A 27977-nucleotide genomic window follows, 5' to 3' on the forward strand; every position below is an offset into this window, starting at 1 on the left:
GAACCCCGCCGCGATCTTTAGAAACACTGCAGTAAAGCGAGCAATCTGTCCTCCAAAATGATGATAGAATTTGACATTAAACATACCATCCATCTCATATCAGTGTCCCTATAAGCAAAGAGCTAAAGCGTCTCTCATATAATACCGAGGGAGGGAGAGGGGGGGGGGGTGAAAGGAAAAGTCCAATGAAAACTACCCCTGCACTTGCTTGACAGCCCAACAAATCTTGCAGCGATAAATTGAAAACTCCCTATTGCTAAAAAAAAAAAAAAAAGCCTATCTGTTTCTTTTAATAATGGCGATCACACACTTTTTTTTAAAAAAACATGAGAGTCTTCAAAGGTTAGGTATTTGCGCAGAAGCCTTATCAGCTTAGCCTGCAATGAAATCTAAGTGAGGAGGAGGAGGAGGAAGCGATGGAACCCACCCAGTGCGGCAGAGGTGACGGATCTGCTCTTCTGCAAGGGACACAGGGGGCGCATTAACCCCTTGATCTGAGCTGCTCCCTCCCCCCCCTTTCCTTTGTGCTTCCTGCTATCTACCTTGCTCTGGCCAGGTCCGTTTTGCGGTGCTGGGCTCAAGTGGGCTGGGGTTCAGGACTCACTGCTGCAGCGAACCAGCCCACTACTTTGTTGTGTTCAGTGGTTTGTTGCCTAGTACAAGGAGAAGGGAGGCGCCAGGGGAGGGTGGCAATGGTATAATCTCCTGCTGAGGATTATTATTTCACTCTCCATATACTACAGGCCATTTGCTCTAGGAGAGCTGGGAGCTGCCAAGATCCCGGGAGGGATATTTTTTTTCTCTCTCTCCGTCTACCCTGCCGCTTCCTATTCTAAGCCAAACCAGCCCTGGGATTTTTAATCATTCATACGAGAAAGGAACTGGAGAGAGCTAATCTGCATTCTTCCACTGCAGTTTTTCTGTTCAATCAGGCCGTTCTGCAAACTTTCTTTTAACGTGAACCCAGTTGCAAAGGAACAGACTGCTCGATTTTTTTTTTTTATATTTTAATTGCTATTTTTAATGACGCTGCCCAGCTTTTCTTGTATGGGGAGAGAGGCGAGCCGTCCCACACAGGTGATGGGCGTTTTGGCCGCGTTCCGGACTGGCTCCTTGGGTTTCACTCTGGTCTGATCTCGAGAAATCTGCAGAGCCACCAGCACCACCGGCTGCTGCTCCCGAAAGCCCAACATCAGGCGGCAGCGCGAACGCGCTCGCGCGTGCACCGGAGGCAGAACGAGAGGGCAAAATTCGGCAGCAGCCAGCGCACAGGTTTGCGCGAAACTTATCCCCCCTCCCCCACCCCAATTAAATAATAATACTAGAAAGAAAAAAAAACAACAGAAATCAGCGCGCCAGAGCCTTTCCCCGAGGGATGGTACTGAATCTTCCAGCGGCAGGAGCCTGGCTGAAGCTCCTACGTCACAACCTTGCATTTCATTTTAGTAAAAAGCGCATTACAACGCGATGAGGAGGACCTGGACTTGGATTTTGCTGATAGCTTTGTGCTACTACCTGACCTATGTTACTTCTGAGGTAGGTGAGGCTCAGTTCTAGGAGTCTCTTCCAAATGTAGTTTCTTATCTACACAGTGTTCTGATGTTTCAGTGCGATTGTGAATGAAGGTTTTGCATTTTCCTGGAGCACGCTGTATCCCACATGCAGGTTAAGGTTCAGCATTTGCAATAACAATGCATTTAGAAGACACAGGTGCACATAGTCAAGCGCTCGGCTGGCTGCTTGTCTTCCCCTTCCCCCGCTTAAGTTATATACTAATAACTTCTAACAGTGTGTCTCGCCTGCATCTGTTGCATGCACTGTATTTTTTTTTTTTTGTGTGTGTGTGACGGCAAGAAGTTGCAGGTGTTAACGAGGAAGCAGCAGATCCAGCGTAGGGGGCGAATGTCTAGGACACAGAATTCTGTAATCCGCTTTAGATCCTAAAATCTCAATCAGGTTCAAGGCGGCCTCCGGGGAGGAGAAGGCTATTGCTCTTTTTAACCTTTTTTTTTTCTTTTGCATGTTATTTTAGCAGGAAATTCCTATGCCTTCCATCAAAAGCAAGGGGAACAGTATTCCGTTTCCGTTGGGATTAATAACAGGTGGAAAGGAAATATTTGGGCACGTTTCTTATAACGAGAGAGGAAATGACAGAGGGGGGGGGGGGGGTCTTGCCAGGAAAAGAATTGAAAAGCAGAATTCCATTTTATATGTGGGGCAAAAACCCAACTCGTGATGTGAACAAGGGGTGAGGGCCACTCCAGCATTTATGGCCGTGACAGACCCCCCCCCCCCCCACCCCCCGCTGTCCACTATTGTGAGCTGTGGCCACTTTTTTTTAAAAGAAAGGATAGGCACGGAGAGCCCTAGATTGAGAAGATCCCGTCCGGAGGAATTTGCAGCGTTATCTTGGTGGTCAGGTTAGAGAGACAGAAAGTTAAACTGTTGGGCATTTTGCTCAGATCGGGCGCTGGTAAGCATTTTCTGGCGCAAAATGAGACCCGAGTTCTTCCTAAGCAGAACAGATGAACTTTTATGGGGAGGCTTCTGGTGTTATTATATGTTACATCCAGGGGGAGGGGAGGAGGGCATACTCTGATGCCTTTGGTGATCAGAACTTAACTAGTGTGCAAACTTTATTTTATCACTCTGGGAGACTTTTTATAAGGGTTTCGTCTTCCAAGACTTCCACTTATGTCCCGGGGTCATGAGCAGATATTTTAAAAAAATCAGCCTTGCAGATAAGTGTCACAATACTGTGGGTTCCAGACAGTTATCGAGCCGTGACGCATTTCACCTGGTTGATGTCTCACTTGATACTGAAATCAATCACGCATCAGGGAGAGGGGGATGGGGGGGGGGTTATAGATCAGGGAGTGCGTTTGGCTTCTGGAATCCTAACTTTGCTCTCACCGAACTAATCCCTCGAGGCGGATTCGCCCTAGCCAGGCGTTCCAGTTGTTGCACATCTGTTGGCAGCCGTAGATGGTTGCAGTGGGACTAATGTGGCTGTTTTGTCTCTCTCTCTTGTTCGCCCGGCCTGTGAAGGAAGCGGAGATCCCGCAGGAGCTGCTCGAGAGACTGGCTCACAGCGAAATTAAGAGCATCAGCGACCTGCAGCGCCTCCTGGAGATTGATTCCGTAGGTAAATTCCCTTTCTCTCCTTCCTACTCATTCCTTCCCCCCCCCCCTCCTTTTTTTTTTCCTAGATTAAGGGTGGCACCTTGGTCAGAGAAATGACCCGATTTGCACTTCAGCTTCTGTTTATTATGAATGACTTGGCATTACGTAAGGCACCGCCGAGTGGAAGGTCCCGAAATCCAGCTGCGCTGAGTCAAAAGCAGCTGCAGAAAACGCAGGCGCGAGCTTATCCGGGGACTTCAAAGGGTGGGGATGAATGAACCCAAGCATTGCATGCTGGAAAGCTGTGTCGCTCTTCAGATCTTTCACGGGGTTTTTTTTTCCATACTGTACCTGAAATGTAAAGTGGATGGGATGAAAGAAATTGGGGGAGGGGGGGAGTAGCAACATGGCCCCTTCCCTGGGAAAATACTCACTTTGATGGTGTCCTGTATTGAAAACACTATAAGCCGACACAAATTAAGGGAAAATGCTTGAAGGTAAACTCATCTTTTGAAATGCAAATTAGTCTGCACCCCCACCCCCCAGCTTTAGTTTTAACTTCTTCAGTCTGAAGGCAAGAGATCTTTCCAGGTAAAGGTTTTATGCGCACGGGCCTGATTATTTGCCGCACCATTAACTTTGCAAACATCAATCAATTGGAGCTAAGTTGCCTTCTCACTGGTCCTCAGTAGTAGAACAAACTATAGTCTATAAACTGATGAGATCCTGTGTGGCTTCTGAAAGGTCTAAAGCAGAAGACCAGCCTCCTTTTTTTTTTTTCCAAATGTATATTTGCATTTTGAAAACCAATAACAGAATTATAAATTCTCCAGTCTTGGAGAAAACTGCACATGGCTTTTCCACCTGCCTTAAAAAAAAATGTAGTTGAAGAATCCATGCACCATACTCTGTTGTTATTTTATGTTATCTCGTATTTCCTGTAGATTTTTGCTATAGGCTCCCAGTGCCTTGTAAAAGGCTTCACATCTGTGTCTATGGTAAACGTTCTGCCGTCTCAAAAACACAATTCAGAATGCGTAAAAATAAGAGTTTATTTCACTGATCTACATTATATACTGTACACTTTCAACCTTAAAAGAACAGTCGTTTACTGCCAGGTACTTGTAATCTGGACTGGCCGCACTGTTGGAAACAGGATACTGGGCTGGATGGATCCTTGGTCTGACCCAGTAGGGCAACTCTTTCATTATTAACAATTATAGATATATTCCGCAGGCCTCTATTTAAACCTGGTGCCCACTATGGGGGCCCCTTTGCTAAACCTAGCATTAAACACTAACATGCGCTTAAATGTGGGAAAATGCTTACTGCAAAACGCATTAAAGCATTTTGCAGTAATTTGCCTGTCGGTGGTCACTAATTGTGGGTTATTTAATTTTTTATTTTTGTAATTTTGTTTTGGGTGGGGGATGGGCAGGGAAGTGTCATTCAGCTAGTGCGTTTGCATTAGCATGCGCTAAGGGGATAACACAGAGTTAACGCAGGATCGCCTAATTCCTCCTAAATAGGTGGTGGTCAGTGCTAACTTTTTTACAGGTGATGTGCGCTGGTTCAAACCGTGCATGACCTGATAACTAGCTGCATGACCAACTTGATCAACCTACCCACCAGAAACACTTCAGAATCCTCCCGCAATTACCTTGACCGGCACTATCCCAACTGCAAAGGTCTCAAGTACAAATCTTCGTTTGCTTCCAACTTCTCCTTCAAAGGTAGTCAACTCTGGAACGCTCTACCCAGACCTATCCGTTCTATCAAAGACTACCTACCCTTCAGAAAATCTCTGAAAACCCATCTATTCAAGGAAGCTTACCCAAACGCCAAGTCCTAACCCTATTATCCCATCTATTCGTCACCTGATCCTGCAACAACGGCTATAACTCGTATGACACCTCCTCCAATTTTCCCTATACTTACCCCGACCTTTTCTCTGATTATCTCTATCTAGTCTAAAACTAGCTCTTAATAATATTACTATTATTAATAATAATATTCCCTATCCACACACCTCCATTATTCTGCATCTCCATTACTCTAAGATTTACCTGTTTTTTGCTACACTTTGCTTTGTAATCCCTTTATTACGTAAGACGCATTGAACCTGCTATGAGTGGGAAAGTGCGGGGTAAAAATGTGGCGGCCAAACATATTCAGCAATGGTACCCAGTTGAGGTCAGGACTCGGTCAGGAGGAAGCCACTCCTGCCCAGTTTAATTCCTGCTGAATATTGACCCTGTGTCGGGGGAAAGCCCGAAGAAGGCGATCTGCAGACTGCCGCTGCTGCGCTTCTTTCACACGGAGCGAGGTCAAGGTGTGGCGCTATGTTTTGAATTCAGGGGGGCCCGGCCTGGTGGTGGATGGAGGGGGGCGGGTGGAGGGGACTGCAGCGCCGGGCCCCCCTTGGAGGCTTGGGCCCGGGGAATTTTGTCCCCCCCCTGCCCCCCCCCCTCTCGGCGTCCCTGCTGATACCAGGTTACTTTAGCCTTCTGTAATGGAATGTGGATGCCCAGATGCCGTTTTAAAATAGACTCTTGCCACATGGCATTGAAGAGCCTAAAAGGAGATGCCCACTTATAGAACTGCCCCTTCAGTACCTGTGAAAATTGGTGGCATGGGAGTTAGGTTTACTTGCCGTTGGTAAACTCATTTGCATACTGGCACAAGAAGGTCTTGATTTCTTAAGCTTTCACACCATTTGATACAACACTTGTTGGAAGCTCCTTTTATATATTACATATAGAGGGGCATAATGGAAAGGGGCGCCCAAGTTTTCCTGAGGACGTAAGGGGCGGGGAAACGCGTATTAGCGAAACAAGATGGGCGGCCATCTTTCTTTTTTTTTTTTATTTTAACTTATTTTATTGAATTTTAACAAACATAAATCACAATAATGCTTGATAATACACAAATCAGAAACTTTTACATTTACATTAGGATTCAAGGAAAAATTTTAACTTAAATATCGACCACTAGTTAAAGAAATTTGGTCCAAGATGGAAGATTATATACTATAATCTAAAAGAAAATGTATAGGAAATAAACAATAAATGATGCACCTATCCCGGGTAATTCCTCCTAGCTCGAATAACAGTGAACGTATGGGACTATACCTTTACATTTACTTCTTTCCTGCTGACTAGAAATTCCTCCAGCTGATTGGGGTCAAAGAATTGAAATTGTTTTGACTGTAACGTTATTCTGCATATACAAGGAAATTTCAATAGGAAACTAGCTCCTATTGCCACAGTTCTTGTACGCAAAGCCAAAAAGGCCTTGCGTCTCCTTTGGGTTTCTCTCGATAAGTCCGGGTAAATTCTTATTTTAGACCCCAAAAAACTTGATTCTAAATGCCTCAATGAGAGTCTTAATACTGCATCCCTATCTAATTCCAAAGCGAATGAAACCAATAAGGTTGCCCTCTTTGTTACAACCTCCAAAGATGATTCCAAGAAGGCAGTCAGATTCATCTCTCTGCCATCCTGAGGTGTTACTCCTGTTACACGAGGTGTATCCGTTTGTAGATAAAAAGCTCGGGTTATAGGTGGCAAAGAGGAGTCTGTCATACCCAAGATTTCAACAAAATATTTCTTCACCATTTGTACTGGTGGAATCAAAGGGGAACTAGGAAAATTTATAAATCTTAAATTTAATCTTCGAGACTGATTTTCAAGGTGTTCCAGCTTTCTAGAAGTAAAGTTCTTGTCTTTAAGAAATGTCTGACCCACCAGTTCCAGTTTAGAAGTTCTTTCAGCGAGAGCTTTTGCTTCCATGTTTTGAGAATCAGTCTTTTCTATTAAGGTTAATGCAGTTTCAGATAAAGTCTTTATAACTGTTGCATTCTTAACTATTAAAGATTGCAGGGAAGTTTGTGTTGTAAAAGTCAAGTCCCAAAGTGAGTCTAAAGTCACTAAGGCTGGTTTTTTCAAATTCCCCATTTCAAACTCAGGAAGGGGTGCTTTAGCCGCCTGTTCCAAAATACTCACTGTCTGTGGTAGCAGCACAGGAGACGATGACCCTTTCGGATTTTCCAGACTGGCAGCAACCAGATCTAAACTTCTCAGAAAGGCTCCCTCCCTGGTCTCAGACCGCGGCCATCTTGAACCGGTGTCTCGGGCGGCCATCTTTCATTTCGATAATATGTTCGCGGATACCCAAATCACGAAATTTAGGTCAACCTTAGAGATGGTCATCCCCGATTTTCGGTGATAATGGAAACCGAAGACGCCCATCTCAGAAACGACAAAATGCAAGCCATTTGGTCGTGGGAGGAGCCAGCATTTGTAGTGCACTGGTCCCCCTGACATGCCAGGACACCAACCAGGCACCCTAGGGGGCACTGCAGTGGACTTCAAAAATTACTCCCAGGTGCACAACTGTACACCATTACCATAGCCTTAAGGGATGAAGGGGGGCACCTACATGTCTGTACAGTGGGTTTGTGGTGGGTTTTGAAGGGCTCACATTTACCACCACAAGTGTAACAGGTGGGGGGGGGGGGGTGGGCCTGGGTCCACCTGCCTGAAGTGACCTGCACCCACTAAAACTGCTCCAGAGACCTGCATACTATTGTCATGGAGCTGGGTATGACATTTGAGGCTGGCAAAAAATATTTAAGGGTGGGAGGGGGTTGGTGACCACTGAGGGGAGTAAGGGGAGGTCATCCCTGATTCCCTCAGTTTGGGCACCTTTTTGAGGCTTGGTCGTAAGAAAAAATGGACCAAGTAAAGTCGTCCAAGTGCTCGTCAGGGACACCCTTCTTTTTTCGATTATGGGTCGAGGACGTCCACGTGTTAGGCACGCCCCGGTCCCGCCTTCGCTATGTTTCCGACACGCCCCCATGAACTTTGGTGATTCCCGCGACGGAAAGCCGTTGAGGACGCCCAAAATCGGCTTTCGATCATGCCGATTTGGGCGACCCTGGGAGAAGGACGCCCATCTCCCGATTTGTGTCGAAAGATGGGCGCCCTTCTCTTCCGAAAATAAGCCTGATAGTAAGACCTCAATGGTCCATCCAGTCTGCCCAACAAGATAATCTCATTTGACGTGGAATGTGATACTTGATTTTGCAGCAGTAACAGCTGTAAGTCATTTAGGATAAATGTCTACCAACTTTGCACAGCAGGATGGTGCAGTTTGTGGCAGAATAGCTCGGGCTGTTTCAGGCTGGCCGTGGATTTCTACGGGCTGCCGGTTTCAAGTTTTGCCACGGATTCTCTACTGGATTCAGGCCTAGGGTTTGACTTGGCCACTCAAGGACATTCATTTTTTTCTTGCTGAGCTGCTCCTTTGTTGCTTTTGCTTTGTGCTTAAGATTAGGTGAATCTTCTCCCCGCTCCCAGGTCTACGGCAGACTGGAACAGGTTTTCCTCCAGGATCTGCCCATACTTTGCACTATCCATTTTTCCCTTAAGAATAGCCATACTGGGTCAGACCAGTGGTCCATCTAGCCCAGTATCCTGTTTCCAACAGTGGCCAATCCAATTCACAAGTACCTGTCGTTTCTTTCTTTACAACATCCGTAAAATCCGCCCCTTTCTTTCCGAGCACTCTACCAAAACCCTCATCCACACCCTTGTCACCTCTCGTTTAGACTACTGCAATCTGCTTCTTGCTGGCCTCCCACTTAGTCACCTCTCTCCTCTCCAATTGGTTCAAAACTCTGCTGCCCATCTCGTCTTCCGCCAGGGTCGCTTTACTCATACTACCCCTCTCCTCAAGTCGCTTCACTGGCTCCCTATCCATTTTCGCATCCTGTTCAAACTTCTTCTACTAACCTATAAATGTACTCACTCTGCTGCTCCCCAGTATCTCTCCACACTCGTCCTTCCCTACACCCCTTCCCATGCACTCCGCTCCATGGATAAATCCTTCTTATCTGTTCCCTTCTCCACTACTGCCAACTCCACACTTCGCGCCTTCTGTCTCGCTGCACCCTATGCCTGGAATAAACTTCCTGAGCCCCTACGTCTTGCCCCATCCTTGGCCACCTTTAAATCTAGACTGAAAGCCCACCTCTTTAACATTGCTTTTGACTCGTAACCACTTGTAACCACTCGCCTCCACCTACCCTCCTCTCTTCCTTTCCGGTCACATTAATTGATTTGATTTGCTTACTTTATTTATTTTTTGTCTATTAGATTGTAAGCTCTTTGAGCAGGGACTGTCTTTCTTCTATGTTTGTGCAGCGCTGCATTCGCCTTGTAGCGCTATAGAAATGCTAAATAGTAGTAGTAGTAGTCAGGGGCGTATCTGGACTCCGGCGGTAGGGGGGGGCAGAGCCAGAGGGAGGGGGCACCATCGACCCCCCCGCCATTGTCAGAGCCCCCACCGCCACCAATGACTCTCTCCACCCCCCTCCCGCCGCCAACCCTCCCCCGCTGCCGTTGCTTACCTTTGCTGGCGGGGGGCCCCAACCCCCGCCAGCCGAGGTCCGCTTCCACCTGCCGCTGCCGTAAAAACTACTTATTCAGCCGGCGGGGGACCCCAAATCCCCGCCAGCCGCCCCGAGGTGTTTAAAGCTCATCTTCGGCCTCCGTGGCCGTGCTGCTGTTGATAGGAGCTGTTGAATCCACTTCGGAGTCTGACGTCGTTGCAACGGCAGCGGGGGAGGGTTGATGGTGGTAGGGGGGTCCAGGGTAAAATCTGTGGGGGCCCAGGCCCCTGAGGCCCCACGCAGATACGCCCCTGGTAGTAGTAGTACCTGGCAGAAACCCAAATAGTTCCTCCAGGAACTTGTCCAGACCTTTTTTTTTTAAAAAAAAAACTCAGATACGCTAACCACGGTTTCTACAGCCTCCGGCAAAGAGTTCCAGAGCTTAACTATTCATTGAGTGAAAAACTATTGATCTTCGCAAGCTTCCCTTTCCTTACTGCTTTGAAGCATCTGTACCGCATAATGGTGCCAGTAGAGATGGTGCTAACAGGATGACATCCTGTGTTTATTTTACGCTAACCTATTGCTGAGCATTGGAAGCAAAAAGTTCCACTGAGGTCTCATCAGACCACAGATCCTTCTTTCACAAGCATGCAGTGTTCCTTAGGTGGTGCTTTGCAAACACTAGGCAACAGCTCATCAGGAGTTGCTTCCTTCTTGCCACCCTCTCTCACAGAGGCCACATTTGTGGAGTAGTCTGGAAGTTGTTGAACAGCAAACATTTTCCACCAGATTGGCCCAATTGCACAAAACCTAACGAGCCCACAACTTGCGTTTTAAACTGGTTCTAGCCAGTTTAAAACGCAAGTAGTTCACCCCGGGCATGCACTAAGGGCATTTTCCCTGCCACGGTAGCAGGCAACGAAAACGGAATGCAAATGATTCAAAAGCTATTATAATGAGCTGCAGTACCGTTGCAGCCCATTATAATCAGATGCACTACCGTTTTTCCGATTCCCTTACCGTAGGAACCCTAACGAGATGTCTGACCTCTTGTTAGGGCTCCTGTGAGGGAATCGGAAAGGAAAAGGGCCCCCAAAAAAGGTAAAAAAGAAAAAAGCAGGGAGCGCATGTGAGGGGCGTCCTTTAAGGACGTACTCTCCCTGCGCTTCTGAGAGGAGACTTTTTTTTTTTTGCAGTTTTTTTGTTCTGCCGGCGCTCGTGTTTTTTTTCCCCCTTCTTGAGAGTCTTCGCCGCACCACTTACCCCTCCACAGCGAAATTTTTCTATTTTCCTGGTTGCCGGAGAATCGGGACGTCCCTTTAGATTAGGCTCCTCTTCCTGGTCTCTTCAGCCAATCAGAGCGCGTTTCGCTGACAACAGCCAGCTAAGCCCGCTTTGATTGGCTGAAGAGACCAGGAGGAGGAGCCTAATCTAAAGGGACGTCCCGATTCTCCGACTCAGGTACCGAAGGACTAGAGAATGCAAGTGAGCTACAACGAGTAGCTCATTTGCATTCCCTATCGTTGATGCATTCCCGTTCCCTACCGATTCGCTATGGAATCGGTAGGGAACGGGAATTACCAATGTCTTTCATGCATCTGGGCCTCACCAGAGACCTCTGTAGCTCTCTCAAAGTAATCTTAGACCTCATAGTGACCTTCCTTTAGCAGTCTACTTAATTCACTGGCTACTGACTTTGGAGGGATAGCTTGATGAAGACAGTATCTTGATAGTAATGAGCTATTTTCACTTTACAGTGACGGTGCTGATGGTGCACCAAGGGAAATTCAAGCACGTTGACAAGTTCTTGCTTTGCCTAACCTCAATTTGTACTTTGGTCCTGGAGTTCTTTCAGCAGCTCCATGGTTAACACTTCATATAATAGAAAAAGCTTAATTCTTCATCCAAGAACGTTCAGATCAGTTCAGCTACTAATTTTGGACACAGGTTAGCTTTTATTTAACTTATTATGGTAATTTTTAGGTCATTGTAGGAACCAGATATAATTTGGGTTTGCTATGACATAGGGTGTGAAGAATTTTTGCCTTCTTAATTAGGGGGGGGGGGGGGTCTTTTACAAAGGTTCTAGTGTCTTCAGCGCACGCTAAAAATTAACAACACACTAACTGTGTGGATGCCCTTGGTATTCCTATGGTTAGCACATGCTAAAAACGCTAGTGCACCTTTGTAAAGGGGCCCCTTAGTTTTTGAATATTTCTATAATTTTTATTTCACATTGGAAGCAGTGGGGCCACAGGGGCCTGGGCCCCGGTAGATTTGGCCCTGGACCCCCCTGCCAACGACCCTCTCGACTCCCCCCCCCCCTCCGTCGCTCTGGGCTACCTTTGCTGGCGGGGGACCCCAATCCCCGCCAGCCGAGGTCCTCTTCTTCCCGCAAAGGCTTCATTCTGTTTCTGATGTCAGAGTCACAGAAACAGAACGAAGCCTTGCACGGGAAGAAGAGGACCTCGGCTGGCGGGGATTGGGGTCCACAGCCAGCAAAGGTAGGTGGCGGCGGGGGGAGAGGGTTGTCGGCAGGGGTCGTCAAAGTTGGTGGTGGCGGCAGTGGAGTGGGGGGGGGGGGTAAAATGTGCCCCCTCACCTCGGGTTCTGGACCCCCCCTCCTGCCGAAGTCTGGCTACGCCCCTGATTGGAAGTGTAGAGTATATAGTGTAGATCAGTGAAACAACCTCCCCACTGTAATGCATTTGAATTATATTTTGTTAGGTAGCAGAAATGTGAAAAATATATAAATTTATTTATTACTTGTATTATTTGTTACATTTGTACCCCGCGCTTTCCCACTCATGGCAGGCTCAATGCGGCTTACATATTATATACAGGTACTTATTTGTACCTGGGGCAATGGAGGGTTAAGTGACTTGCCCAGAGTCACAAGGAGCTGCCTGTGCCTGCAGTGGGAATCGAACCCAGTTCCCCAGGACCAAAGTCCACCACTCTAACCACTAGGCCACTCCTCCACTCCAAGGTTTGAAGACTTTTTTTTTTTTTAAATAAATGATGGAAAATACCTTAATTTGTGGTGATGGATTAGTACAAAAGCCTGATGCAGTCCTAACTTTCAGTTTCTTAATTACAGGTAATTAGCTCTAGAAATATGAACTGTGCAGGTCAGAGTTACCCAGGATTTTCCTGGTGTTGTGTCTATGGAAGAAAACCCATCTGGTCTTTTTGTTTCTTTCACACACCCTCTCTACCTTTCTCTGGTGGATAATTACTGCAAAGGGGGGGGGGTTCTGTTTCTCAGGAAATCTTATCTCCTGAGCTTTGACTAGGTAAAGAAATAGTATTTCACAGGAAGAGAAGCTAATATGTGCTTATTAAAAGAAAAAAAAAACCCAAAAGCTCTTGCATTACATTTTACAGTTTTATGAATATCAGTGTTTTAACATTCCTAAGTACTCGTAAATTGGGCAGACTGCCTGGGCCAGTTGTGCTTATCTGCCAACATCTGTTACTGTGCAAATGGATTGCACTGCCAGGGCTGGCAGTGCGAGTTTGCAGTTTCTGAGAGAAACAGACGGACTTGTGTGTTGCCTCGTATCTTTCTGGCCTGAGGCAGTTATTGCCTTGCCGGCCTTTGATGTGATGAATAGGAATTTAAAACTGCAAAAATAGCCAGGAATAAAGGCTCAGAGTATTTCTGTTCTAGATCCCCTGTTGGTATGGGGCATAAGCGAAGTTATTGTACTAATTAAGGATGGAGATATTCCATGGGAAAGCAGTCACAAATGTAAGAGCCAGATTTCAGGTATTGTAGTGTCACTTGATTAATAATGATAAAGAGTAACTTTGGGTACTAAAGTGGCCATTTTAATAATATTATTAAATATTTTAGGGGTCCTTTTTCGAAAGCTTAGCATGCGTCAAGACCATGTGGCCCATAGGTATAAAATAGGAAGCACAGTATTTAGCGCTCACTAATTCTGCTAGCGAGCACTAATCTTTAGTAAAAAGGCCCTTAGTGTTCTAATTGGGTCTGACCCAGGCAGGAATCGAGGATCAGGTAGAGGCTTTCTGTTGCTAAACCAATTAGTTTTCCACCATAAAAAAAAACAGTTTGGACAAGTTCCTGGAGGAAAAGTCCATAGTCTGCTATTGAAATAGATATGGGGGAAGCCACTGATTGTCCCTGGGATTGGTAGCATGGAATGTTGCTACTCTTTGGCGTTCTGGAATCTTGCTGTTCTTTGGGTTTCTGCCGGGTACTTGTGACCTGGATTGGCCACTTTTGGAAGCAGGATACTGGGCTAGATGGTCTGACCCAGTATGGCTAGTCTTTTGTGTGACTGAAAATTTCTGCCAGCCGTAGGGGAATGTTTCTGAACTATCAGCGCAAAGATTGACATCCTCTGTGCCTAAAGAAACCGGAAGCAGAAATTGATAATCGCCCGATACCTTGATTTAGTGAAAACTTAAAAATGTAAGCAGCAGAGAAGTGGATCAAAAGATGAGATGTGATTTTGGGTTTAGCTCAGGACTTTTTTTTCAGTTGTAGCTAAAGGTGAGTTAATTCAGGTGTCGCAGATATTTTCCTGTGCCCGAGGGCTAATGGATTTAGCGTTCACTGATTGCCATGCAGCCCATAGGAATATAATGGGCTGCATGGCATCTAATGTACCTTAGTGAAAGGGCCCCTAAGTTTGTACCTGAGACACTGGAGGGTTAAATAATTTATCTGAGATCACAAGGAGTGGCAGTGGGATTTGAACTGGGCTTTTCTGGTTCACTGCTCAGACTATAAGGCTACTTTGCCACTCTCCAGGTGACCTGGAAGAAACATATGATGGGAATTCTCAAGAAAAGACAACTAGGGAGCCATTTTCAGCCCACAGCAATCGGCTGTTTTTAAGCCGCTGACAGCAAAGAGCTGAGTTAAGCCCAGATAGTGTTGGGCCATGTCCGGATAAGTGTGGGCAGCCTGGAAGTGAACTGGGCACAGGACAATATTTATTTATTTATAACATTTGTATCCCACATTTTCCCACCTGTTTGCAGGCTCAATGTGGCTTACATAGCTCAGTAAGTGGTGATTCAGGTGCCCAGTTAGCTCGGCGGGTAAAGGTAGGACAGCCTTTTTCCTGTCCTAATTTTATCTGCTTTCTTAACCAGTTAGTGGACTGAATATCACTGTTAACCGGTTTAAGTGCTGGTTCTACCCAAGCTCCCCCCTCCCGGACCACCCCAGCACTCATTGGACAGTGCTGCAGCGGTCGGAGACAGTATCCAGCGGTGTTATCTGCTTAAGCGCCGCTAAAAATCAGTGGGCGGCCAGCTCAGTGGGTTTTAACTGGACAGGAGTCTCTCCTGCTCTTTTAAACTCCTTTGAATATCGGGCCCATAGTTTTCAATGAGGTTCAGAAAGGGATTCGCTAGATGTGTGGAGTCGGTTAATGGTGTCAGTCTTGGCCCACTGCATTCTTAGTCTGGCTACTGGACGGTTAAATGGCACTTAACCAGCTATCTGGATTTATTTAGCAGGAGATCACAGGTTATCTCCTCCTGAATATTGCTGGTTAGCGCTTAGCAGATAACCGGTTATACCGCGCTATGGGGTCCTTTTACTGAGGTGCGCCGAAAAGTGGCCTGCGCTGGTGTAGACGCATGTATTGGTTGCACGCAGGTTCGTTTTTCAGCGCACCTGCAAAAAATGTTTTTTTTTTTATTTGGCCGAAAATGGACTTGCGGCAAAATGAAAATTGGTGCGCATCCATTTTGGACCCGAGAACTTACTGCCACCCATTGACTTAGCGGTAAGGTCTTGCTCATTAACCGGGCGGTAATCGTCAGCATTTGTACAGTGCCAATTACTGCCTGGTTAGCGCCGTGTGCCAGAAAATTTCCAAAACGCGTAGTGGGTGCATGTAAAAAATGAAATTACTGCCTGGCCATGCGGTAGCTGGACGGTAGTTCCAAATTGGTACGCGTTGGGCGCATGTGGGCGCCTACGTGGCTTAGTAAAAGGGCCCTTATATAACTGGCTATCTGCTGATCAGCGCTTTGCCGGCTAAGTTTGGCAGCCGAGTTAGGCTTCTGATGTAGCAGGTATATCTTTGGTCAGTTTTCAACTTAACCAGCCAGCGCTGAATATCGGCTTGGCTGGTTATGTTTAAACTGGCCAAAAATAAACTGGGTATTCAGTGCCGGTCACTGGAAATGGCCCCGCATTAAAAAAAAAAATTATATTTATATTTTGTTCATACCTTTTTCAGTAGTAGCTCAAGGTGAGTTACATTCGGGTACACTGGTGGGGGCATTGGACATCCGGGCTAAGCGCCAACGGCTGGAGGCAGCAGAGCTAGCTTCCGCGGTCTGAATATCAGGCCTGTTGACTTCCCTCTGCTGCGTCCGGCCCTCGCAACAGGAAGTTGCATCAGAGAGGGCCAGACGTGGCAGACTGGAAAGGGCCCCGGTGTGCCTGTAGGAATCGCGGACGACCCCGAAAATGTAAGCTGCAAGTACTGCAGCAGGGGAAGGAGAAGGAGGCGGCAGCGATCCTGGACCTGCAGAAAGGAAGGAAGGTAGCGAGCGATGCTGGATTTGGGGAAGGCTGAGGTGTGCTGGTGTAAGAGTAGGGGGCTGCAGGGAAAGGGAGACGTGGCCGGGGAAGGGGTGCGGAGACCCATGTGTCTGGGGGTGGGTGCCGCAAACCGAAAAGGTTTGGGAACCCCTGCTATTTAGCCAGGCTTTCTAGCTGTTACAGAACACATTGTCATCTTATATCCTCCCTGTAAGCACTTATTGCTTGCCCCTGTCAGAGGAATGAGGTTGGTTTTGTCGTGACTCAGTATGGGCCCCACCAGGGGCGTATCTGCGTGGGGCCACAGGGGCCTGGCCCCCGCAGATTTCGCCCTGGACCCCCCTACTGCCGCCGTGGGTACCTTTGCTGGCGGGGGACCCCAACCCCCACCAGCCGAGGTCCACTTCCTCCTGCCGCTGCGAGGTTTTTTAAGTTCATCGGGATTCGTCCTCCGTCACTCTGTGCTGCTGTTCAAAGAAGCTGCTGCAGCGACGGCAGACTCAGTCCGAAACTGCATTCAGCTAGCAGCTTCTTTGAACAGCAGCACAGAGTGACGGAGGACGAATCCCGATGAAGAACTTAAAAAACCTCGCAGCGGCAGGAGGAAGCGGACCCCACCAGCAAAGGTACCCACGGCGGCGGGGGGGGGGGGGGGGGGGGGCTATAATGTGCCCCCTCACTCTGGCTTCGGCCCCCGCTACCGCCGACTTTCAGATACGCCCCTGGGCCCCACGCTTCCTTAATGTGTCCTGGATCCTTATCAGTGATGTTTTCCCCTACTGTATGCCATGAAAGCACGGTAGGAAGAGATGTGCACTCCGGATTTATCCTTTCTGCAGAGGAAAACGAGTGAACTTGTTTGCTCTTATCCATCATTCACAATGTATTGTAAGCCACACTGAGCCCGCAAATAGGTGGCAAAATGTGGGATACAAATGCATAAATAAATAAATAAATATCCAGCAAGGATTTTAGTACCATCCGTGGTTTAGAGGACACGATGGTTATTGAGAACATAGTTGCAAAAGAATACTAAGGCTGTTTCTGCAGTCATTGGGTGTGAAAATTATGGAGAAGCGCGAAAGAAGCCAGTGAACGGAAATATGATTTTTGTCTGGACTTTTGAGTAGAGTAATGAGAGCAGGTTGGGTTGTCAGGATGGTCACTTTGGCACTTTTCCATCATACCCTTTGGTTAGTAATGCATAAATCACATTAAAGAACTGACCAGACCTAATTGTAAGAACCTTTCTGTCCATCATCAAAATGTTTTTTGTTCATAAAAGATTAAAGGGAACGTCCTTGACCAGCTGCCATAGAAAACATTTTTGGATGAACAATTGGCAAGCTGTCTGTCCTAAAAATAATGCACTGCAGCAGACAAAAAGGTAGTCAAAATAGGCCTTTAAAAGAAGAGCCGATTGCTCATAAAAACTCCTCATTCCAATTTCCATTTTCGTGCCTAACAGAAAGTCAATGTGTCTTTACAACTTGTGTTTCTGGAACTTGAAAGTGAGTTTGCTCAGTGACCGCATGGCAGCGTAACACATTTTGCATGCGAGAGACCTGGCGTCTGCTTCTCAGGCCAGGGATACCTCCCTGAGGGCTTTTCACCCTCAGGGCTAGACTTGGGGTGTGCCTTAATGGGTCCTGTAAGAAGAACTATCATTATGATGGCTGGGCTGTGAGGGAGAAGAGAATTTAATATTTTTTATTTTTTTATTACATTTGTACCCCGCGCTTTCCCACTCATGGCAGGCTCAGTGCGGCTTACATATTATATACATGTACTTATTGTTACCTGGGGCAATGGAGGGTTAAGTGACTTGCCCAGAGTCACAAGGAGCTGCCTGGGCCTGCAGTGGGAATCGAACCCAGTTCCCCAGGACCAAAGTCCACCACGCTACCCACTAGGCCACTCCTCCATGAGTTATAAAGGTCCCCTTGAATTAAGGTTCATAGAGTTGTAGAGCCAGTGCTTAGCTGTTCTCCAAAGGCTGCCTTCTGGAACTCCAGGGTCCCCTGGAGGTGGTCCCTCTCCTGGGGAATACCGCTACGCTCTGCCCCACAGGTACATTGATCCTACTCAAAGAACATGCTATGCAGGCTCCTGTGCACCAGTGCTGTTTATTGATTCAAAAGTTGGCTACAGTTTTCCCTTATCATGGCCCTCCACCTGGCCGACCTGGGAATCCTCCAGTCCAGGGACTGGAGGCCAGAATGCTACTGGCCCTGCAGAGTTCCCCCTTTCCTTCTAGCACAGGGCAGGCGATAGTTTTAAGTGTCCCACAAATGCCTTTCCCTTAAGCACAGGGACATGCCACAGTTCAAAAGTCCAAAAGTCTTCTCACCTCAAGCCCAGGGAAAGGCCACCGTTCAAAGTCAAAATGCCTTTCCTCCCCAAACACAGGTCCAGGCAATAGCTCCAAGTCCCACGAGGCTTTTACCCTTGAACACAGGGAAATGCCACAGTCCAAAAGGTTCAAACAAATGCCCTCTTCCTTGGAGCCCAGGGCAAGTCTACAGTTCCAAAATTCACTCCTTAGCTGCTCACCTTCAGCTCCCTCTGGAAAAACCCTTTTCACTGGGGCTGGAACAGCTGATTGATTTGCGTCTCACCAGCTTAGAAGCCGGGTTGGCTAGGAGTCCTTTTAATTCCCTTCCCTGCAGCTGGGCCAGAGTAGTCACCTCCATAGGCTCCGGATCATCAGCCTCAGAGGTTTGAAGCGCCCCTCCTCCTCTCGTCGCTTCCCAGTCCATTAGTTCTCCCTTTATATTCCCCACCCTGCTTATTTGCCATTCTGCAATCCCTCCCCCCCTCGCTCAGCATCCTGGGATCTGTAGTTCCCTACCTGTTCCCTTTCCTTTTCATTGGTGGATTACACAGGATCCTGGGACTTGTAGTCCTCCCCTCTTTCCATGTTTCTCAGATACCTATACCTCCCTGAGGGCGTGGCCTCCTGGCTTCCCTCCCTTCGGGACTTGGGGTTAACCCTTGGGTGGGGAAATCCAGCCGCCCTACTCCTTCTTCTCTCAACGTCCTGGGTTCCTCACACTATTTAATGTAACATGAATCTCTATACTAACTCTTTTACTCTGTTCTTGTATGTTAATGTAATTGTATTTATTGTAAACTGCTGAGACAGTATTTCTCTTCAGCTGTGTAACAAATATTAATAAACCTAGGCCCTAATCAAACCTTTAATCTTGTGCCCCCCCCCCCCACCACAGTCCAGCCTCTTGCCACTCCTTCTCTTCCCCCACCTATAGTCCTTCTTTTCCCCCATAGTCCAGCATCACCCTCTCATTCCCCATAGTCCAGTATCTTTCTGCCTCCCCCCACTCCTGTGTATGAGAAATCTCTCTCTCTTTCTCCCCCCCCCCCCGCCTAGCAGTCCAGCATCTCTTCCATAGTCCAGCATCTTCCTGCCTCCTCCCTCACCTCTTGTGGATGAGAAATCTCCACCCTCTTTTTTTTTTTTTTTTCTCCTCTCTCCCCTGGCAGTCCAGCATCTTTTCCATGGTCCACTATTCACTGTCTCCCTACTTGGTGGTCCAGCAGCTCTCCATTTTCCTTTCCCTTGTCCCTTGCTTCTTGGTCAATGCTACAGCAGGCACGATGATCCGTAGCTCAGACACATCAGCAGTTGAACAACAAGGAAGAGTGGAGCCTCTGTGCTTTCTTGAAGGCCTGTCACATCCTTGCCCACTCTGTAACAACAAGTTTGCGTTGGAGCGGGTGGGGTTGTAGCAGGCCTTCAGCCCACACATTTACTTGAGGTCCTGTGCTTCCTTGTTGTTCAGCTGCTGGTCAGCCTGCTGAGCTCTTGCTGTTCCACCCACCACAAATTGGGAGGGGGGAGAATTTCAAATAACCGTCTAGGCTTCCCTCTGACCTTGGCCACATCCAGAATCTTGGTGCTCGAGGTGACAAACTAGTTTGCCTAATGGAAGCACCGTCCATGACCTCACAGCCAGTTAGATTTTTAGGATATCCACAGTAATTATGTATGAGAAATTTGCATAGATTGGAAACTCAGTGTGTACTAATTTATCTCATGCATATTTTTGCATATCTTAAAACCCAAGTTCTGTGGGATCCCCAGGACAGGTTTGGGAATCCCTAGTGTTCAAGCAGTTCCAAATAGATCAGTAGGAAACTACCAGGTCAGTTCCCCCTTCCCTTTTTTTTTGTTTTTATAGAAAAGTGAGTCAACTCTTATTTACTTTTCAGATATATTAAGAGTAGATCTGTGTTCAGTGAGGAATATGTATGGTATGCAGCCTGAATATAGATTTAAATGTCTGTTGACTCATTTGGAAGGGTAAGAGACTGTGTAAAGTTATGATTATTTACAAAACTGTGGTATACAGGATGTGACATTATCACCTGATTCTGTAAAAGTCGCCAAAAATTGCGTGTGCAAATTTGGGTGCGTGCGCAGTTTAATTAAATAACAAGCTAATTGGCTTTTTAACAAGCAGTTATTGGCACAGAGTAAATTGAATAAGGAGACACAGAAATGGGAGGGCATGGGCGGAGCGTTCCTAAAATTAACATGCGTTGTTATAGAGTAACGGGGATATTTGCACCAGGTTTCAGCTGGTGCAAATATCCTATATAGAATAGCTATACCGTAACCTCAGTGGGGCCACTCACTGATACAGATCTTAAGTTTAGCAAGAATTATACACCCACCTCTTACTACTACTACTACTACTATTTAGCATTTCTATAGCGCTACAAGGCATACGCAGCGCTGCACAAACATAGAAGAAAGACAGTCCCTGCTCAAAGAGCTTACAATCTAATAGACAAAAATAAATAAAGTAAGCAAATCAAATCAATTAATGTGAACGGGAAGGAAGAGAGGAGGGTAGGTGGAGGCGAGTGGTTACAAGTGGTTACGAGTCAAAAGCAATGTTAAAGAGGTGGGCTTTCAGTCTAGATTTAAAGGTGGCCAAGGATGGGGCAAGACGTAGGGGCTCAGGAAGTTTATTCCAGGCGTAGGGTGCAGCGAGACAGAAGGCGTGAAGTCTGGAGTTGGCAGTAGTTGAGAAGGGAACAGATAAGAAGGATTTATCCATGGATCGGAGTGCACGGGAAGGGGTGTAGGGAAGGACGAGTGTGGAGAGATACTGGGGAGCAGCAGAGTGAGTACATTATAGGTTAGTAGAAGAAGTTTGAACAGGATGCGAAAACGGATAGGGAGCCAGTGAAGGGTCTTGAGGAGAGGGGTAGTATGAGTAAAGCGACCATGGCGGAAGATGAGACGGGCAGCAGAGTTTTGAACCGACTGGAGAGGGGAGAGGTGACTAAGTGGGAGGCCAGCAAAAAGCAGATTGCAGTAGTCTAAATGAGAGGTGACAAGGGTGTGGATGAGGGTTTTGGTAGAGTGCTCGGAAAGAAAGGGGCGGATTTTACTGGTGTATGGCAATAATGTTTTATCGCAATTTTTTTTTAAATATGTGTTTTGTGGTTTATATCAAAAATCTTATCCACTTTGATCCATTTTTAGCAATTTAATAAATATTTAAAGTTCAATACTCATCTCAAAGATGTATTGCTGCCGGGATTTCTTTTTTTGGTCCGACATAGACTGTGTTTTGCTTTTCAGCTGTATCAAGGCATAGCCCCTAAAAAAACAACAGAAGCATGGAATTAAATTAAAAACCATACCTGCGTCAATCTAGCTTAACTCTACGGACTTTAAAGATACCTTCTTAGAACAATGCCACCAATAATCATTCCACACATCTTCCCGTGATAAAAATTTGTGATAAAAAATTTATTACCATACACCAATGAAGAGGTGTGTGTATAATTCTTGCTGAACTAAAGGGTATGTTCACTAAGGTGCATTAGTGTTTTTAATGCGCCTGTAAATTTAAGGCGAGTTAAACGCTAATGTGCCTATACATTTCTATGGACGTGTTGGCGTTTAATGCGCGTAAACCATTTATGTGCGTTAAAAACGCTAATGCACCCATAGCGCCGCTTAGTAAACATAGGTCTAACGCTACTTCTTACTAAGCCACGCTAGCGCCAACAGAACCCATTCAAAGTAATGAACTCTGCCGGCCTTAGCGCCGGGACAGCCGCTGGCGCGGCTTAGTAAACATACCCCTAAGATGTGTGTCAGTGAGTGGCCCCGCTGAGGTTATGGTATAGCTATTCTATATGGGAGACTTGTTGTGTTGATAGTTTGAGAACTCCCTAAAAATATTCAGTGTCTCTGGGAGGTTTACGCCTAAAGTTAGGCATGATTTCCAGTCTAAGCGCTATTCTATAAACCGTGCCTAACTTTTAAGTGCAGCTTATAGAATAGCTCTGTTTTCATCACTGATTTTTTATTTTTTGCACTGTATATATAGAATCTAGCCCATATGTTTAGTATTGCGTACAAGGTAATTAGCGTTGGTCAGATCACGTGCATTTTTATTCATATTTGACTCTTCAAAAGAGTTTTGATGTGGACACCAAATGGAAGCATATTGAAAGAATCTTTTTTTTTTTTTTTTTTTTGGGAAGCCCAGAAAATACAACATTTCTTAATGTATTGGAAAGTTCATTTTCACGGTTTTCTATACTTGTGTGCATTGGTTGGCGACATTCCCCATGGCCCACCCATGTTTTCAGAATGGGTGCTGAAACTTCCCACGGTAGTCTCATGGCAGCCATTTTTAAAACACAACAGCGCTGGGCAGAATAGTGGCAGCGGGCAGGAAAGAGTGTTCTTCTTTCCTGCCCCCACAGAGGCCACTAGACCATCAGGGCCCTTCAAAGTGAGACCCTGGCAGCCCCACTGAGGCTCAGGGGGCTATAGTGGAGCAGCGTCAGGGGAGGGAGAGCCTCTGAGCCCTCGGGCACTGCCTGGTTGCCCGAAGAGTTAGTCCACCTCTGTGGCCCGCCCTTGCTCAATCCACATGTACACCCTCCTAGCAGTTGTGAGCTATATCATTTAGGTACTACCTTATAGAACAAAGCCTATCGTCATATATATATGTGTCACTGCTAATTATTTGCACTAATCACGTGTGTGTGTAATTCTAGGCCCCCATTTCTAGAATTAAGCTTGTTTCAAGTTTATTCAGATTGATGTACTAGCCTTAGAATCGTGGTCCTGGAGATGTCGAACATCTTGAGCCCAGATGCTGTAGAGTAGTGAATTTCAGTAGTTACTGCTGGCTAGTGATTTTACAACACTGGAAGGAATGTCATAAATGATACACGTCTTGGCTATGTTAGGTTTTAGGATTATAGCATCAAAATGTGGCTTCTTTGGATCCAAATTGACCTCCAGTAGGCTATGATACTCTTCGTTAGTGAGTGTGAGTCACATTTTGAACAGTTGGGTCCTCTATTTTCTGTGATGATTTCCATGGCTACATATTTAGAAAGGTGACCAAGAGATGATGGGGAACAGTTCCATGATACGAGCTGTTAAATCACCGGTTGCTTTTTAGCATATCTTAAGGTATTGTTGCTTATATATTATTACTAGTAAAAAAGGCCTGTTTCGTAAACAAATGAAACGGGTGAAATTTTACATAGGACAGCTGAACCATTTGAGGCGTGTTTGTGTTTCTGTGTGAGAGAGTGTTTATATGTGTGTGTGGGTGCGTGTGTGTGTGAGATAGAGACAGTGTAAGTGTGTGTGTGTGCGTCTGTGTGAAAGAGAGCTTGAAAGGGTAGGGTCAAAATGAAGAGACAGAATTATAATTGTACATAGCACAGCACAAACATTTGAGGCAGTTATTGCCTTATCTCCCCTGCCGCCCCCTCCATACCCAACGATTCGTTCCTTGTCTTCCATCCCCTTTGTGTCCCGTGTGTGTGTGTGTGTGTGTGCGTGAGAGAGAGAGAGGTGCTAGCAGTCCTTGTGATAGAGGCAGGTCATTTGCTCATTATAGCCAGGTAAGAGTGAGTGTGTATGGCTGGTTTTTTCTTTCCTTCCTATGCCCTCCGTGTCCGTTGTTTGTGTGGAGAGCAGAGATCTATATGGTCCTTTTAGCGTTGCTGTTGACGTCGCGTAGCAACTGTGTGCTGCTGGTTTTCATTGTTCCGCGATGTGTCTTACGTCAGGTTCCGTCGCTTAGTAACGGGGTTCGCGATGCGATTGGTTGAGTGTCATTGGTCCGCCCTCGACGTCATGACGTTTTACGTGTGTGTGTGGGGGGGGGGGGCAACACTCATGGGCGAATTCCTGGTTTCACCACCATGCATTTAGAACGTTGGGACTTGTGGAGGCTTCAGAACGTTGGAGGTGCGTTTTATATAGAGAGATTATTTTTTTTATTATAGCCACATCTGTCGCCTAGTTCCCTCTCACTTTTATGCATGTGTGTATCTCCAGATCTCACAGAGACCAAACAAACAGTTCAGTATTGAATTTTTTTTTGTGTTGACCCTAATAACTAAAAATGCAAAATGTTCCATGCTCCTTTTTTTTCTCATGGCCCTTTAGCCCATGTGGTGAGCTTATTTAGGAAAAAAACAGACAATCTTCTGGATGTGATCCTAGAGTCTGTATTAGCTTCAGATGCCCCCTGAAAGGTTAGGGTATATCATCAGAGGTTCGCTGTGCAGCACAGAAACGAGATGGGAATCTGAGGCCAGTCGCCGCTTGTTTCTGGAGTAGGATGTGCACTTTGCTGAAAGTCAGACATGAGAAAGTTTATAGAAGCTGCATTGTTCCAGCCGAGATTATAACAATACCATATTTTGTATGACAGACTCCCACCAGAACCCTTGAAATTGTTTCCCCCCCCCCTCCCCTCTAACGGCGCGTGATCCTGGCGGTGCTTAATGGAATTCTTGCACTTGAAACACTTCTCCGAGGTAGACGGTTCAGAACAGGCAAATTCCTGAGTGTAATGAAGCCACTGAGACTCCTTTGTGTAACTCAGACAAATGGAAGATCTGCAGGGAGATGAAGGAAATCTTTTCCATTAAGGGGTTCTGAGGACATTCTGCAAACATGAACTTGAAAGCAGCCAGTCTTGAGGCCACCAAAAGGTCTACTTTTCTGGATATTCACAATTAGAGGACAATTCTGTAACTGTGCGCCTGCGTTTATAGAAACATCTGCGTTTATAGAAACATGTTGGCAGATATTGTACAGAATACCAGTACTTTTGTGGATAAGCGTACAGTTGCGTGCGTGAGCGAGCGCAAGCAACAAAGAGCTAAGTGGCATAGCGTGTAAATGTGATGGGGGCGTTCACATGAGTGGAACATGGGACGGGCATGGGTGAGGGTGCCACTTCAGCATTCACCGTACAGAATACTGAAAGTTACATGTGCTGACAGTGGGATAGAAGTAGAGGAGGATCCACTAGAGCAAGGGTAGGCAACTCCGGTCCTCAAGAGCCACAAGCAGGTCAGGTTTTCAGGATATCCACAATGAATATGCAGGAGATAGATTTGCATACCATGGAGGCAGTGTATGCAAATCAAGTTCATGCATATTCGTTGTGGATATCCTGAAAACCTGACCTGCCTGCGGCTCTCAAGGACTGGAGTTGCCTACCCCTGCACTAGAGTATACACTAAAGGTACGCTGGGAGAGAGAAGAAGAAAACCCTACACTCCTCCCCGGGAACTCCGTTCACTGGGTAAATCTCTCTTATCTGCACCCTTCTCCTCCACCGCTAACTCCAGACTCCGTTCCTTTCATCTTGCTGCACCATATGCCTGGAATAGACTTCCTGAGCCGGTACGTCAAGCTCCATCTCTGGCCATCTTCAAATCTAAGCTAAAAGCCCACCTTTTTGATGCTGCTTTTAACTCCTAACCCTTATTCGCTTGTTCAGAATCATCCTCACTTTAATATTCCCTTACCTCTTGTTTGTCCTGTTTGTCTGTCCTAATTAGATTGTAAGCTCTGTCGAGCAGGGATTGTCTCTTCATGTTCAAGTGTACAGTGCTGCGTACGTCTAGTAGTGCTTTAGAAATAAGTAGTAGTATTACTGTTGCTGCATTTAGGCACTCACAGCTCTGCCAGGTCCATGGCTGGTGTATCATGCATCGATGCCAGGTTACATTAGTATTCTATAACAGGATCTTGGTGCCCAGATGGCATCACGCAGCATTGGGGTGCTTAAAAGGAGGTGCCCACTTGTGGAATTGCCCCGTTTAATGTTGTACAGGTGATGGTTACAGGTAGGGTTACCATATGGCTCCAGAAAAATGAGGACGGATTGTGTCAGCCGGGTTTTACTTCCATTGCTTTCCATTGAAAGGAATGGGCAATTACTTCCATTGAAAGCAATTGCTTTCCATTGAAAGCAATGGAAGTAAAACCCGGCTGGCTCAATCCGTCCTCCTTTTTCTGGAGCCATATGGTAACCCTAGTTACAGGTCAAACCAGTCATCAAGGAGGTGACTTTCAAACTGTCCACATGGAACAAAGTCTGTAGTCAGTTTTGGAGAGCCATCTTACTCACCTAAATGGCTTTGAAAATTGCTCTGTAGGGAGCCCTTTTACTTATGCCGAACACGCGCTAAGGTCCAGACTCAGTAAATGACTTTGAAAGTAGGCGAGTCGGAATAAAGCGCATAGTGCTATTCTGTAAACTGCGTCTACAGTAAGACGCGGTTTATAGGACAATGCGTAGGCCTGGGGAACTCCCGTACATTTAGGTGCGGGCCATTTAGGCCACGGAAAATCTGGTGTAAATACCCGTGCCTAAACGTTCGTGAGTTCCCCCGAATTCTATAGCAACGTGTGTGAATTTGATTGATGCCCCGACATGCCTACACTCCTCCCATGGCTGCACCCCCTTATCAGGTACATGCATTGGAATTTACGTGCACCTCTTTATAGAATACACCTAAAAAAAAAAAGCGTGCATAAATTCCAATTATTGCCCAATAGGCGATGATAATTGGTTGTTGGCCAATTATCACTACTAATTGGCTTGTTACTCAATTGAGTATCGCCCATAAATTTGTTGTGTGCAGAATTTAACGTGTGCTATTCCTCACACCTTATATAGAATCTGGCCCTAAATGCTAAAAGACCCATAGGCATAAAATAACCTTCTTAGCATTTAGCATATTCTAATTCTATTAGCGCACAGCACACTTTAGTAAGTGGGCTCCTAAGTGTATGGATTTTAGATTCTACCATTTTCTGCTTTTCTTTGCCATCTGTCTGACCACCTCTGAGAGGTATAAATCAATATCAAAATACAGTAGGTCTAAAGAGGGATTTGTTTTGTTCCTTTCTGATAATTTAGCTGCCACTGTAAACGGCAGGGGCTCTTCACCTGTCTTTCTTGGTTTCAGATGTATTTTGAGGACCACCATATTTCGTTTCATTTATTCAGACTTTCGTTCAACTGATCAGAAGTTGCTCAGTGGATTATAACAGAATATTGAAATTTCAGGCCTACACTTGGTTTTCTTCTTCTCTCTCCTGTTGTGTATGCTCTGGTGGATCTTCCTCCACGGCTCTCCCACTGTCAGTTGGTGGACCTCAGGGCTGTGTCTTGGGACCCCTTTTCTTCTCTTTGCATCTCTTCCTTCTATATACTTGTTCCGTTGGTTCTGTGATCTCCCAGCATATCATTACCATCTTTACACCAATGACTCCCAGATCTTCCTCTTTACACCAGGCTCAAATCTCAGCCTGCTTGTTTGACATTGCTGCCTGGAAGTCCTGCTGCCTTCTGAAACTGAACGTAATCAAGACTAAACTTCTTATCTTTTCCCTTAATCCCACCTCTTCTTTTCCTTCTTTCTCTTGTTCTGTGGATAACACCGTCATCTTCCCTGTCTCCTCAGCTTGTAATCTTGGGGTCATCTTTGACGCCTCTCTCGCTCTCTCTCTCTCTTTCCTTCTCTCTCTCTTTCTCTCTTTCTTTCTCTTTCTTTCTCTTTCTTTCTCTTTCTCTCTCTCTCTCTTTCTCT

General features: G+C 46.2%; 1 protein-coding gene across 1 annotated transcript in view; it reads left to right on the forward strand.

The window, feature by feature from the left end:
* The first annotated feature begins 510 nt into the window (after window positions 1-510).
* The window catches only part of PDGFA (platelet derived growth factor subunit A), an 83282-nt gene continuing 55815 nt past the window's right edge, over window positions 511-27977 (forward strand). The window contains exons 1-2 of the mRNA XM_030212055.1: window positions 511-1536; window positions 3049-3145. Coding sequence (XP_030067915.1) covers window positions 1468-1536; window positions 3049-3145 — 166 coding nt within the window. The 5' untranslated portion in view covers window positions 511-1467. The remainder of the gene's footprint in view (window positions 1537-3048; window positions 3146-27977) is intronic.

The sequence above is a fragment of the Microcaecilia unicolor genome, chromosome 8, assembly GCF_901765095.1.
Source record: "Microcaecilia unicolor chromosome 8, aMicUni1.1, whole genome shotgun sequence".
Taxonomy (NCBI): Eukaryota; Metazoa; Chordata; class Amphibia; order Gymnophiona; family Siphonopidae; genus Microcaecilia; species Microcaecilia unicolor.